The sequence below is a fragment of the Lepisma saccharinum genome, chromosome 24, assembly GCF_977018435.1.
Source record: "Lepisma saccharinum chromosome 24, izLepSacc3.1, whole genome shotgun sequence".
NCBI classification, from domain to species: Eukaryota; Metazoa; Arthropoda; class Insecta; order Zygentoma; family Lepismatidae; genus Lepisma; species Lepisma saccharinum.
Genome location: NC_139252.1, coordinates 51,634,851 through 51,650,492, shown reverse-complemented (window position 1 = coordinate 51,650,492; position 15,642 = coordinate 51,634,851). Strand labels below are relative to the sequence as shown.

Below are 15,642 nucleotides of genomic sequence, written 5' to 3'. Positions count from 1 at the left end.
AAGTGCATTAGAATTAATTTTCAAGGGTTTCATGAAAGGAAAGTGACATTTTCAACTATATTGGTTCCTAACGAAATGAAAAGAATCCTAGTACAACATAATTTCTCTTCTCTTCTATCATCAACTATGGAAGAAGATAAATAGTATGCAAAAAACAACAACAGATGGCAGTCGTGAGGCAAGAGTGGTCTTTTACCCATAAAGCACTTGAATATTTCTTATATTAGGTTTCTTCCTAGGTGAGAAATTGTTCGAATTTGGAAGAAAGAGTATGAAAAGTTCTCCACACACATTAGCAACTGATACGCAGTATATTTTTCTTTTAATTCCACGACGCTCTTTGCTAAGTTATCACCTTTCGCCATGTTGTTTACGTAGATTACGTAATCTACGTGTATAATATAGTCTACGTGTAGAATGTAGACTATCGTTGTTTACGCGTAGACGCACATCACTGCTTTTGTCTCCGTACTATGACCTCTTAATGCGTCTACCAAGAGAGAGTAAATGTCCTCGCCTCCTCCACTTCCCAAGCTTTTGCACCCAATCGTGTATACTGGTCAGAAGTATCTGCATAGTTCTAAGTTTCACAAATTAAAAATGTTTTCAAATTTCCTTTATTTCCTTATGCCAGAACCATTGAACAGCCACGATAATTCCATGTTTAAAAAATAATATATTTCTAATTAAATTATAAGCAATAGCAATTATTATTACAATAAATAATTCTAAATGTGAGTTAACCCATAGCCCGCTACGAAGGATAGTAGCGGGCTATACGGGGTCCCGGGTTCGATACCCGGTGGAGGCACAAGTGGTTCGGATCCTACTTTAAACTGTAGGTCCAGTCCCGATTAGCCTTACTGTGCATAAAGTGGACTTAAAACACGAAATCAATCAGTAGTGGACTATGGTTAACCACAAAAAAGAGAGACAGACACTTTTATCTGGTAGCCAGTAGCGGTGATTTGGTGCCAAAAATGGGTGCAAAGACAATTTACTTTCTCTTGGTAGACAGGTTTGAGTTTTTGTTTTAGGCCCGCTTTTATGCACAAGAAGACTAATTGGGACTGGACCTACAGTTTAATGTGGGATCCGAACCACTATGTGCCTCCACCGCGTCTGGGTAGACAAGGCTTAGCATTAAGAGGCCATAGTGCAGGAGGAAAAGTGGAAATGATTGGGGGGGGCAACGGCATCAATAAAACTAATGGAACCCAATATAACAGACTGCAGACTGCCTCTCTCTTTACACAACAAACACATCCATTTATGCAAGGACAAAATTGAAAGTTTTTACAAGTTTGAAAAATCGTCGATGTTATTCTCGCAGCTTTTTGTAGGTTTACATTTCAAAATGTCATGGCTCGAGGGGGAGGGGCATGGACCCTCCCCTGGGTACGGGCCTGACAGCGTATACACTGCTCGAAGTGAAAATTCCTAACTGCGAATGTGCTTGTTCTGGTTAGGGGCTAGAAGGAAGGATCCTTATGTGGATCAACTTGAAGACAATGCATCAGGTGGAGGAAGATGCTCATGCAAACTATTCTACCTGGGGGAATGCTTTGATTATTTTCTTAGCTGGGGGGGGAGTAGCATTACCCTGAGCCCCCTTACACTCCCCCATACCACAAACTCTTCGAGTGTTAATTAACAAAATTGTTCTTGTTTCATGAAAAAGTATTTTTAAGAAATATGAGTGATATATCGAAAAGAAATGGCATTGCTAAAATTATGAATAATAGTAACACCAAAATTAAACATCGTGCCCATGTGGCAACAACCTTTTATTTAGGGAAGGGTCACAGTCCATCCAATCCATTTCACGGAGTGACAAATTTTCAGTGAATAAAGACCCATCCCCGCTTTATTATCTATCTCTCAAGACTGGAGCCCGCTGCTAATACTTCTTAGCAGGTCGCAATTGACCTTGTAATGTTAGGTCACCATCTACACTCTAGAGGTCCGGTTCAACCCCCATAACTGAAATATTGATATTAGAAGCGTAATGTGAGCAACTCTTATGTTGAATCTTAGCCTGGCGCAGACAGGGGCTGGATTTTAGGGCATCCACCTCGAAGTCCAAAAAACGAGTGTTCACTATCCTTTAAACAATTTCCCAAACAGTATTTTTTAAATATATATATATATATATTTATGTAACATATTTTTCTAAAAAAAAAGTTTCGAAAAAATACAAAGGATCACGAACAAAATATTTAGCTGTGTGAAGCCTTCCCCTCCTCCAACAAAGTATCCTGGCTGTGCCACTTTGTTGAAGAAAGAGAAAATATTTCTAATTTCTTCATCCAAATATTTATGAAAGATCCAGACCACCCTGATTTAGTTTCTAGAAACTACCACTCTGATATATAGCCTAAGTCGATGACAAAAAAATGGGAAGTCAGAGTATTTGCAGTAATGGTTATTTTTTTTTTTACAACCGGGGGGGGGGGGGTTGGGGCGGCTAGCTCTTGTGTGTGTGCCTCACTCTGGCATCATCTCGATATTTTTTTTGTTTTCAGTAAAGGGGTCCCCCAATATTTTACTTCCCCACATACGTAACTGCGCTACGCCACTGGTCTGAACGTATTATTTGCAAGATATGTTGAGAGTTATGTTTATCCTCCTCACTTACGTAGTGTTGTGTAATAATTCGACAATTTTCCGATAGAGGTCAGTCAATATCTGTACTCTGATTAGGAATCAGGTATTCCTAATCTGTGGGTATTCCGATAGAGGTCCGTCCGAATGCTGCAGTGGAAAGCCATGTTGTGAGATATTACAGGTATTCTTGTCCTACTTTTCTCTTCAATGTATCATGTTCAGTTCAATTCTGCATTGATTACTGCCTTTTTAAAATAATAACAACATTACATCAACATTGAATCGTGACTTTCTTGCACTCTGTACTTGACAGAATAACAAACAAATAGTCATTTAGTGTTTATAGACGGATAAATAGGAAGAAACAGGTAGGGCTATATGAAGAGTATTGACCAAAATTGAAATATTTCCTTAACTCTTACTTGGAGTTTCAATAGGCAGTTGAAATTACCTTATTACGGTACATTTCAAGTGCCTACATTAGGGAAGATTCAAATACTGTTCATGGTTAGAGTATTACTGAAGGTATAGTCAGATTATTTTCATAACAACTCCAGCTGATCGCTGGAGTCCGGTTAGTGAGCCTACCAACAGTCCAGGGCGCGAGTAACAGGGATAGCAATAGGTGCTGGGTAGAGATGACGCCAGCGGCTCGTTTGTTGATTAGCTGCTCCGGGACTTATGACTCGCTCCAAAGCTGCCAATGCAAAACAGCCAGAGATGTTACGAAAGTAATCTCACTCTAACAGTGTAACATCGAATGTGTTCTTAAATTCTGATTGGTAGCTTATGGAGTTCAAGAAGTGTAGTTTCTTCTCCACACAATTCAGGACGGAAGCAAGAAGAGAAATTCCAATCCTGAATTGAGGACAAGATAGCTCGCAAGCTTTTCATTCTGAATTCATGATCGAATTATGCGTCGTCTGGAACCGGTCGATATATTTAAAGTTTTTTTTCTTTAAGTCTTCATAGGGGTCACTACTGTTTCCTCCACTTCTTCGCTCTACAAGAGCTCACACTATGACCCTTGGCAGCTTCCTCACAGAAAGCCCGGACAGCTACTGTGACGTCACCCAGTCTCGTGTCGCTGCAGTCGCCGACAGCTGCGCCACCTGTGAGACGTCAAACGAAGTTCTCCCTGACGCCAGAGTCCCTGAAGGTGATGGCGGGAGCCGAACGGTACCTGCTGGTGACCACGATCCCGTTCGGCCGGAGTTCCCTCAGGATGCTGGCTTTGCAATCCGGGAATACGTTAGAGCAGCTCACGTAGCTCTCTGGCATATTCTGGAAGAAAAGAGAAGAGGCGTGAAAAATAAATTGTTACACAGGAAGTCTAGGTACAATATTTAGTTACTGGCTTCTAACTAATCACTTCGTAGAATAGCCATTGAGCTTATATTTATAAACTAAAAATAGAGGTCATCTTTCTCTCTCCTAGGTAAACCGCGACAATGAGAATGAAAGATTCGATAAAAGTGACAAACACAAACAAACAAAATCCCCAGCATTCAAACCTAATACAACAGACTGACCAGTTTGCCACAGGGACTGGAGAACTCTTTCGTGTACACCCTGTATTATTGCTAGAGGATAAGGTCTAAATATGGGCGAAGGTTTAAATATGGGTTTTGGAGTTATCAGCGCTCCCGGGTGTTGCAGCCTGGCAGAGGCTATTGGAACTGGTTATCTGTTAAGGACAAAGGTTGCGGCGCCAATTCGCAAGAGAAAGTGATGGTTAGTTTCGGCCTTGGACGCTGTTATACAGAGCATTCCCCGACATTCCCTACGAGCCTCGGCGGCAAGCGGCCCGGCGTCAGCGCTTGTCTTTCCCGGGTCCGCGACAGTCGCACGCTACAGTCTGTTTTTTTCGCTCTCCCTGCCTTCGCTCTCTTCCCCTTTCTGTTCACGTTGCAGACTGACGCCAGTATAATCTTCCCTCGGAAGTTGTGTTGAGTCGTGTCCGTGTGTTGAAGATTTTGGCTTAATATGGGGCACCACAAAAATTTACAATACAACAAAGGATTTATCTTGTCGAGTGTTACTTCGGAAAGAGGAATTGTGGAGAAGTGCGACGACGTTTTGCAACGAAATTTCCTGGTGATCCCGTTCCACATAGGACCACTATATTAAACCTCGTAAAAAAGTTTAGAGTAACAGGGTCAGTTCTGAAGAAACGTGGAAAGAAAAACCCACGTGTACTTACTGAGGAAAAACTCGATGAGATAGGACAAAGTTTAGAACAGTCTCCTCGGAAATCTATCCGCCGCCTCTCATAAGGAACGGGTGTTTCAAAAACCCTCTAGGTCCCCCGATTTGTCAGCCTGCGATTTTTATTTATGGGGAAATCTAAAAAATAAAGTTTACAAAGACAATCCGCACACAATCCATGAGTTAAAAGAGAGTATTGTACGAAAAATCAGAAGAATTACAGTAGACGAACTTGCACGTGTAAATGCCAATTTCCTTCGGAGATGCCAGGAATGTGTTGCAGAAGAGGGACATCATTTTCAACACCTTCTGTAGTCAAGGTTAGTACACAATATGAAAACTGTAATTTTAATAGTCGACTCTAGCGACTGTCGCTGCCCCGTTCACCGGGAATGACAAGCGCTGACGCCGGGCCGCTTGCTGCCGAGTCTCGTAGCGAATGTCAGGGAATGCGCTGTAGTTTGCACATTTCACCAATAAAAGTTACTAGGATGTGCAGCATATATGCTTCACAGACAAATAGTTAAAATTTGCTACATTTTTAACGCACTTTTGTTAATACCATCCAGGGGTGCCCACAGAGGGATTTTGACGCAAGTTGAGCCATCGGGATTTTTGGGGGGGATTTTTTCCTTCAAATTATATAAAATTCAACATTTACATTTTTTCCAAAATATATGTAAAGATTTTACACCTTAAATGCATCAAATCGAATCCATTAGATGAAGAAAAGAAAGTGTTTAAGGGTATTATCGAAGGTGGGTTAATCGACATGTGGGTTCTGGGAGGATTCTGAATTAAACTTGAGGGGGGACAGTATCCAACTCTAGGTCTTAGATTATGGCGAATACTTTAGTTAGAGGGGGATTGAGCATTAAATTGAAGGGGTATCCAATTCCTATGTATTACGTACTATTGTCTTAGACTGTTGCGGAAATTCTGGTGTGCAGACTGAGAATTGTTTTTTTTTTTTGGAGGAGTCAATATCCACTCTTCAATATCAACAGTAAGTCTAAAATTGACATGGAAATTTTGGTGGTAGGATTGAGTATTAAATTTAAAGGGGGAGATAGAAAGCTCTTGATAAAGTGTTAAATCTTAGATTGTCAAGGGATTTTTGTAGTGGAGGGAGAGTTCGAACATTACATTTGCAGACTGTATTTAGCGATAAGGCATCCACACGTTTTCGACCCCGAATGTGCCAAAGAAGAAGCTGGAAAGGGAATGGACTAAATATCTCGGGATCTTAAGAAAGTTTTGACATCCTATTAAATTAATGTTCTTGAAAGCCCACAAGGAAATGGATGTAAAAATTTTCTTGCTCGCTTCGATCGCAATTGTATACTCCTAGGATGCGTGTTTGGCGCTTTAAAGAGGTGAACGTGGTGTTTTTATACTATAGCTCCATTACAAGACAAGTGATATTATCGATTATGATAAACGATTTTAGGGGTGGTCTTTTGTGATGGGCCTCCTGTTTAGGAAGGGGCATATCAAGTATAGTGTTCAGTAAAGCTAAGAAAAAAGTTACTTTCGGTAGACACGCTGTCGTAATTAAATACTTTGTGCAGATTACGATAAGGTTTGGAGGGGACGCATGACATGATTTTGGGGGGTGGATGGGTCATTGGCCTTAGGGGAGGATGGGCACCCCTGATGCCATCATACTCAAGTCTTTCTCATTTGTTAGCAGACACCACAAAGTACTTAGTAATTCCATGAAATCAGTTGATTATGTATATTTTAATCCAACCTGTCTAGAACCTTAAATTTTGTGTGTAAAATGTCACGTACACGTAACACTGGAATGCCCCTTTTGTGCAATATTCCGAAAGTCTCTAATAGTGAGCTTCGCTTGAGCGTGATTGTGTATTTTTGTTTGTACTCAACTCATGGCAAGTGTTTGAGATGGTCGAAAAGTTGTGCACAGAATAATATATGTCAAAACTAAAAGCAAGTAATTTGAAAGGATTGTTTTTATTGCGGTAAGGGAGGAAATCCTTTTAAAATTCTGGTACAGTAAAATCTTGTTAAATAACGAATATATTTGGTTATAAATCATTCAGTGCTAAACATTCTTTCCCGTTCTAACGACAGCAGTAAGTAGGATACACCACATATGTAGTAAAGCATCAACAGATACCAGCACGACAACCAACAACCTTAAGAAGCAGTTGTTCCATTCCTCACCAGCGAGCTCACCGCATCAGGAAAGGAGAACAGAACAGTGCCATATACTCGCTACAAGCAGTGAATAGTAAATAACAACTTGCCGAGAAACTTGAATCCACATAGAAGTTCCTACCTGTCCGTTTTTGGAGCTGGCCACCGCCCTCTCGTGGAGCTCGTGCAGCAGCCAGCCTGTGGAAGAGTGCGGTGAGCAATTCCTGGAGCAGTCGTCTAACTCTGTTCCCGTGGGACGTCGTAGCAAGTCTGGAGTCTCTCCTGTTCCTACGGAAGCGACGCCTGGATTGAGAAAATAAGTCAAAATCAGTGAGAATCAATGTCGGGGTGAGGGGAGACAAGGGAACAAGGGCACTCGCTCAGGATCCTTTTCATATGGAAAATATTTCAGAGAAGATGGTGCAATTTAACACTTTATTACACTTGGAATAATAATAATAATAGTTTGTTTCGTCACATCAATATCCCACACTAAAAATTATTTGCAAGGTATGTTCAACATACAACCAGAATTTTGCAATAAAATCTCGTTTAAGTTAATATGACCTTGATGACGAAACTTTACGTGCTTGTTCTACTTGAGACTCCTGTATTAACGGCGGAAGCCCCGTAGCACATAAGCGAAATCCCTGTATTAACGGCGGAAGCCCCGTAGCGCAGCAATCGAAATTCCTGCGTTAACAGCGGAAGCTTCGTCTAGTAATTATAATATGCATTAGAATTTATTTGTAAAAAGGCCTAGACTTGCTTCGACTTATATATTATTGCAACATGAGAATGCGCGTACACATACCGCTGTTACAACTGTTCAGATCATTGTTGACTTGCGAATGAAAGAAATCCTACAACCTCCCTACTCTCCTGACTTAGACTCTATATTCCTTTTCCGGAATGTCTGGAGTAAGAGAACGCGAACGCGTCCTGCGCGCACGTTGCGGTCATTCTTGGTCCAGTAGTTCTGTGGGAATTCTGCATTCAGGAGAACGCCGCATAGTCTGGCCCCGCCCACAAGCTTTCGCCTCTGCGCGTCGTCACTCCAGGCATTCCGGAAAAGGAATATAGCGATTATTGGCTCTTCACACCTCTTAAAAAAGCTCTTTCTGGGAAACACTTCACATCTGTTGAAGACATTAAGCAGGCGACACATTCCTGATTGAGACAGCAATCAAAAACATATTTTCAACAAGGTGGCACGTTGACAGATGTGCATGGCTAGACAAGGGGATTGACTGCATTAAAAGAAATAGTATCAACGTTCAATGCGAGTAACGCCAATTCTAATTACATATTGAACATACCTCGTACTTCAATAATAAAAAATGGACTTATATAATGATGCCATGACATGAAAAATGTAAAATTATAAGCAAAACATGGGCTCGTCGTGAAAAACTAGGTCAAGCCTTTGATCAATGACATCGTAAACAAAGACGAGGAAACTGCGGAACCAAGGCAACCAAACCAACAAGAGTAACCTATTCACAAATGTATGAAAGACCCACACATCGCAATATAAAATGGCCAATATGCGATTGCCATAGCAATTGTGACGTCACTTGTGGATGCCATCTTTGTGTAAGCAACCGGCAAAACAACTTACATTATCACCGATGATAATCATTGCTGTGGTCGTGGGCGCAAGTCTCTCTTTGACTTTCGAAAAAGTCACGACGACATATTATATTACACAGCTTGTTCCGAATGGCGATGTACGGAGTGACCCTTTACGAGGAAACCCAACTGTCAACCTCTTTTGCACGTAGTACATCGTGGACTGCATCTTGATACGCACCCACTTATTGTATCATTTTAAGTGTTTAATATGTTTAGTGTCTATGATGAGGTAATTTGTATTGTTCAATTGGGAGTCTGTTATGGTTATGGACTAACCTTAAAACATTTGGATTGTGGGGTTGTGAGGTGAGAGAGATTATGAATGTTGCTGGATAATGGGAGTAAATTGAATTGAGATGTTTGATAAGTATTAAGTGTGCAGGTGTGCAGGTGTGAAGTGATTGTGATTGTACTGTGTATTAAACATAAAGATCAAGTATTCAAGTGATACAAGTGACTTCTAATCCATACAAGTGTCAAATAGTATACATAATAGGCCGTAAAGGTCCTATCATTGATAATCAGAATGGAAGACTTAAATGATCTTCATGCAACCTCGTCTTTCAATTCTGAAAACACTGGTGACGACATGAACCCTAACATTTCACCCGCATTCTACATTGAAGTAGAGACTTCTCAGACAATAACCCATCAAGAAGATCAAGAAGTTAAGTTAATTCTCTCAAATCTTCGAACGCAAGAATCTCGACTCAGAACTTCTACGATTATAACAGTAATGGCCCTTTCATAGTTCTGATAGAGGGTACAGGAAGAAACGTTGGTAAACTTGCGGGCGGGAGCCTAGGTAACAAATTTCGAAAAGCAGAAATTCCAGTTAAATATATAGACCAAGGTGGTCGTAATAGGGTAAGAGTATATTTCAACACTGCTCAGGAGGCGAATAACTTTGTTAAAAACGAAGAATTTCAATCTCATCTTTCTATTAAGGCTCGCATACCTCAATCCTTAATTCAACGAGAAGGTTTAATATATGGTATAGAATTCGACGTCAGTGAGGAAGACGTAGTGGATGGCAGTCAATCATACATTCCTATCATTAGTGCAAAACGAATGAAGAAAAAGATTTGGAAAAGTGATGGATCGTTTCAGCTACGAAATACTAAACTAGTGTGTTTGACATTCCAAGGTAGACATCTCCCAGAAAAAGTAGCCATAAATAGCAGCATATATGAAGTAACACCCCGACAGAAAACAGTCATTCAATGTAGAAACTGTTTCAGATTCGCTCACACGGCCAACCAATGTCGTTCACAGTCTAAATGCGCTACCTGTGGAGCAATTAAACACGGAGATTCATGTAATCTCCCTGCCAAGTGTTCGAATTGCCAGGGGTCCCATTCAGCCCTTGATAAAAATTGCCCAATATGGCACAAAGAGCGTCAAATCCAGGAACGTATGGCTCTAAATAATTTATCATACCGTGAAGCTAAACAAATGATAGAAGGGACTTATATTCCACAACCTAGCATAGAGGAAATTTTGAAGCCCACAATTAATTTTAAAGAGTTTCCACCTATTCAACAATATTCCAGATCACCACCCACTGACTTAAAAAATAAAAGCTCACAAGAACAATCATCTACTAACACAAAAACCATTTCAACTGTGGAGCCCATTTTCAATAATATAGGAAGACAACAATTTTCTTTGGAACACGACACAGTGGATCCAAAAGTAATTCCACATCCAGACATAGTTGAGATACCTAATATTGCACACAAAAAAAACAATGAACCTACAAAGCACAAAAGAAAATATCATAACAAGGCGAGACATATGGTTCCCAATAATCCAGATCACATAACATCAAAAGCAGAAAGCTCCTCAACGGAATCTGATATTACTCCTTCCTCATCTATAGGGAAAAATATCTTCCCTTCTGCTAATTCTACGAACAATCGACATTCTGAATGGTCGACAAAAATCATTGATCAACCTCCCCCATCTATCGGTAATATTCACGAAGTCTACACCTCACTTCTCAAAACAATACCACTCCTATGGTCAACTCTAGTTGAACTCAAAGAGTTACATCAACAAAAACAGCTTTTACAACATATCAATGAACTATCCATAAATCTATTAAATGTGTTACAAAACCTTACTTTCAAACAGAACAAGTAGGATACACATAACAGAAGATGTTTCTCATTCAATGGAATATTATTAGCTTTTCTACACGAAAATTGGACTTAATGAAATTAATAACGGAATGTCATCCTTTAATTCTTTGCTTACAGGAAACTAAGGGTAGACAGTACGAAACATACAAAATTGTTCATTATAATTGTTTAGGCCCACCCTATTCTGAAAATGAACGAGGTATTAGCATATATGTCCACGAATCAATATCATATCAGGAAATTCAGATATCCAAACACCATAAACTCTTCTGCGATTATAAAGTAGAAGCACGTGCTATCAAAATCTTCATAGAGGGGAAAAAAATAACAATAATCAATATTTATATCCCATCAAATTACAATTCTCAGAATATAAAACCGTCAGATTTAGAAGCATTGACAAAAAATACCCCTAGCCCATACATCATTGTTGGAGATTTTAATGGTCATCATAACATTTGGGGCTCACAATCATCAGACAGACTTGGGTCCAGCATTGCCGACTGGATAGAAAACAACTCATTTATTGTTCTAAATGATGGATCGCCCACCCACGTCCCACGCAACGGAAATAATCCCTCATCAATAGACCTCACTATAATATCAGAATCATTATTACCAAAATTTCAGTGGACCACAGCGGAAGAAATGTATGGTAGTGATCATTATCCCATTTATATTCATTCACATTTTATATCCTCACAACCAATTCAACATATCTTATTTCCCATAAATCGCTGGAAAATTAATAATATATCATGGGAATCATATACATTTTTAATAGATTCTTATATACTTAAAGAACAAATAAATTCCTCTCAATCGGTTTCATACTATACACTACTCCAATATATCACAGAAGTTTTAGACATTCTCAGTTCACGAAAAATAGTAAATTTTTCACGACTAATTTTTCCAAAAATTCATTGGTGGACTTCGGAGTGCGAGACAGCAAAAGCCAACCGAAAAAGGAGTGAGAATCATTTTGCTTCATATCCTACCCTTGAAAATAGAATATTATGGAAAAAATCAATAGCACAAGGAAAAAAAATATTTCTACAAGCAAAACGTGAAGCGTGGATTAAATATTGCAATTCAATAGACATGCAGAAATCATCCCGAAATGTGTGGCATAAATTTAATTCCTTACGTAAACCATGTCCACCTCGTAGAAAACCTATAGATAATAGTTGGCAAGACCAATTTTTAATGCTTTTGGCTCCACCATCAGTACACCTTCCATATAAAAAAATAGAGGAAAATATTTCTAACTTTTCACTTGAATTCCCTCCCATTTCTACAGAGGAATTAAAAAACATAATTAATAATATTAAACCCACTGCACCAGGTCTAGATGGAATACCATACCAAGCCATAAAATATCTACCTAAAGTAGGTTTAGATATTCTTGTATCTTTTTACAATAACATATTCCGTACCGGTATAGTACCGACGGAGTGGAAAGATTATATAGTTCTCCCAGTTTTAAAAGCAAATAAATCACCACATTGTGCTACATCTTACAGACCCATAATGTTAATTTCAGTTTTGGAAAAAATATTCGAACGAACGATATACCTCAGAATTACCTGGACACTAGAACGTCAACGTTTCTTTTATCCTACTCAACTTGGCTTTAGAATCAATTATGGCAGTCAAGATGCAATAGCTATCTTAAGCACTGCAATTCAAAATAGCAAAATTAGTCGTTCACACTGTTATAGTCTTTTTATAGATGTGGAAAAAGCATATGATTCTATCAATTTACATATGCTTTGTAACAAATTAGAAAATCTTTTCATTCATCCTCAATTATCGTTAATCATATGGAACCTATATTCCAATAGAAAGATATATGGATGGTTCTCAGAAACAATTAGTGACCCTCGTTTCACTACCATAGGAATTCCTCAAGGTGCACCTTTAAGTCCTTTATTATTTAATATTTACACAAATGAAATTCACTCCTTACCTCTTTATCCGTTCCAGTTAGTACAATACGCAGATGATTTCTGTTTTTACTGTACTACAGATGATGCAACCCAAGGTATAATTAAAACACAGAGATTAATTAACACCATTAGAGAATGGTTTCATAATGCAGGATTAACCCTTAGTGAAAATAAATCCAAAATCATTTGCTTTAATAACAAACGCACAGATAGTTATCCCAATAATATTTTACAAATTTCTGACATCCCAGTGACAGATTCTCACAAATATTTAGGTGTACATTTTGATAGACGTTTTACATGGAATACACACATTTTATATTTATTAAACAAAGGTCAAAAGTTTTTAAACATAATTCGTAGCATGACAACAACAAAATGGGGAGGCCACCCAAAAATTTTACTTCTCTTTTATAGAAATTGCTTTCGCTCATTTTTCGACTATGCAGCTTTCAGCTACGGGGGAGCAAAATCCAATCTACTCGACAAAATAGATATATTACAAAGAAAAGCATTGAGAATTTGTCTAGGTCTTATGCAATCAAGCCCCAATGTAAGTGTTTATATGGAGAGTAAAGAGACTTCTTTGAGTCACAGGCGGATTCAATTAACAATAAAATTCCTCCTTAAATCATGGGAAAATCATCCTCATCCATTTAATAAATTGTTTGAAATACAAAAACAATGGGCTGAAGCCGATGTAATAAATCCTCATACCACCTCATATTTCCTTGTATACTGTCATTACTTATTTCCAGAACTTCGATCTAATACTTTCACTCTCTTACATCCTTTGATCTATCAACTAGATATTCCATTATATATTCAATGTTCAATCCACTTCAGAGATCTAGGTTTACATGCATTGTACAGAGAAAAATGGCCAATGCATGTAATGATTTACACCGATGGTTCTAAGAATAACAATAGTGTAGGATGTGCCTATTACATCCCAGAGAAAAACATTTATCAACAATTTAGATTACCTATAGATTCATCTATTTTTACTGCGGAAAGTTACGCCCTATACAAAGCCTTACAATATGGAATAGCGGAAGACTTTAAAAAAATTCTTCTCCTTACAGATTCGCTGAGTGTTCAAGCATTATCTACATCCTATCCCAAATTATGTCACCAATCATATCGTATTATTTTAATTATTCAACAAATTCAACTTGCTTGCAAAAGAAACAATGACATACAATTCAGTTATGTCAAAGCACATGATATTAATGTAGGAAATGATAGAGTGGACATATACGCTAAACAGGCCAGAGATTTACAACTCATAAGTTTCAATAGGTTAATGTATACTGATTTATTACCACGAGTAAAAATCAAACTTATGGAACAATGGAATGAATGGTGCAAAGATCAATTTAAGTTTGTGGGCAACACATATAGATGGATTGCAGAATTTAAATCTAAAGTCCCTTGGTTCAATTCATACACACTCCCACGGCAAGTCATAGTTTTTATTAATAGATTAAGAACAGGACACGTACGTACACCAGCACATTTAGCAAAAATAAAAATTAAAACTCAAGAAAATTGTAAATGTGGCATAATAATCCTGATGCTCAACATTTAATTCTAGAATGTCCAATCTATTCAGTACAACAAATCATACTCTACAAAGGTTTTCAACGTTTAAAAATTCCATTTCCAATATCACTACCATCCATTTTAACAGATTTATCCCCTTCATTAATATGGATGCTGTATGCATATTCTCGAAAATGTAGACTTGAAATATAAAGTGATTTTTAAGAAACAGCAAAATGGACAAAAAAAAGTGAATTATTTATAATAATTGTTATATATTTGTGATTCCGATTAATTTGTGAGACTAACTGCCAACTTTAGAAGAAAACATTAAAATAAATTAAAAAAAAACAATAACGATGTCCAAAGTCGACAAGATAATGCTGACAGGGACAAAAAGAAGAAGAAGAAGAAGAAGAAAGTGATTTTGGAAATGTGAATGTGTTCATTTGTGTAGTCAAGAACTATTATGATCTTAATACAATTTTGTTAGTAATAAGGAGTTTAATTGCGAGTGCAAGTGTAATATATTAACATTAACTGACATCTAAATATATTTTTGGTGTGCGAGAGTTAGTAAGGTTTACGTAAACATATCCTTATCTGATTTCCCACTACCTGAGGGCTTCAAAGTAGGCTGAGAAGTCTCATGCTCGCCGTTGAGGAATAAAAGTAAGTTATTCCATTGAGAATAATCCGGGGAACGTAACAATCTTGTAGACTAACGAGGCTGTGGCATCTCGACTCACAGCCAGGATAAACCTCTGAGAGTTTTGAGTTGTGTGTGATGGACTCTTCATCCATTTTCATCAGTGGCGGCGATTAGTGGGGCGAATGGGGCCAGTTGCCATCTGCCCACTTTTTGCCACCCGCAGTATGCTTAACCTTATCAACTAAGGTAAAGTAACTGTTCTTGCCCCCTAGTTTTGGCACTTTCCCCCCCTCCCCGCCCCAGTTTTGGAACCCAATCTCCGCCCCTGCCATCCATCCTTAGCATCGCAATTAGCCAAAACCAGGGGAGAAGTGACGTAAAATAAATCATTCATTCATTCATTGTCCCAAATACAGACTTGAAAAGTTCACATCTTTTGAAGCAAGATTAATATGACCACATAGGCGTGCGCACGGGGGGCAAGGGGAGGCAATTGCCCCCCCTAATCATGGACGTCCGTAGATTTTTTTCCCACGGAGGGACAAGCAAGGTATTTTTCCATGGGGCATATTACCCAGATAATAGTGTTGCCCACTCAAAAAACACCACTTAAATTTCAAATTATCGCATTAATGTAAATTACTATGACTGAAATCAAATTATACTTTTAGGTTGAAATTTGATTTCTAAGGGGGAGGTGTGACCATCCTTGCCCCCCTTCCAGACGTCCCTACCA

General features: G+C 38.5%; 1 protein-coding gene across 1 annotated transcript in view; it reads right to left on the bottom strand.

The window, feature by feature from the left end:
- Window positions 1–492: 492 nt before the first annotated feature.
- Gyc32E (Guanylyl cyclase at 32E) overlaps window positions 493–15,642 on the bottom strand; it is a 155,814-nt gene continuing 140,664 nt past the window's right edge. Inside the window, exons 21-22 of the mRNA XM_083110956.1 lie at window positions 7,121–7,281; window positions 493–3,891 (exon numbers count right to left, since the gene is read on the bottom strand). Of these exons, the coding sequence (XP_082967082.1) occupies window positions 3,730–3,891; window positions 7,121–7,281 (323 nt within the window). The 3' untranslated portion in view covers window positions 493–3,729. The remainder of the gene's footprint in view (window positions 3,892–7,120; window positions 7,282–15,642) is intronic.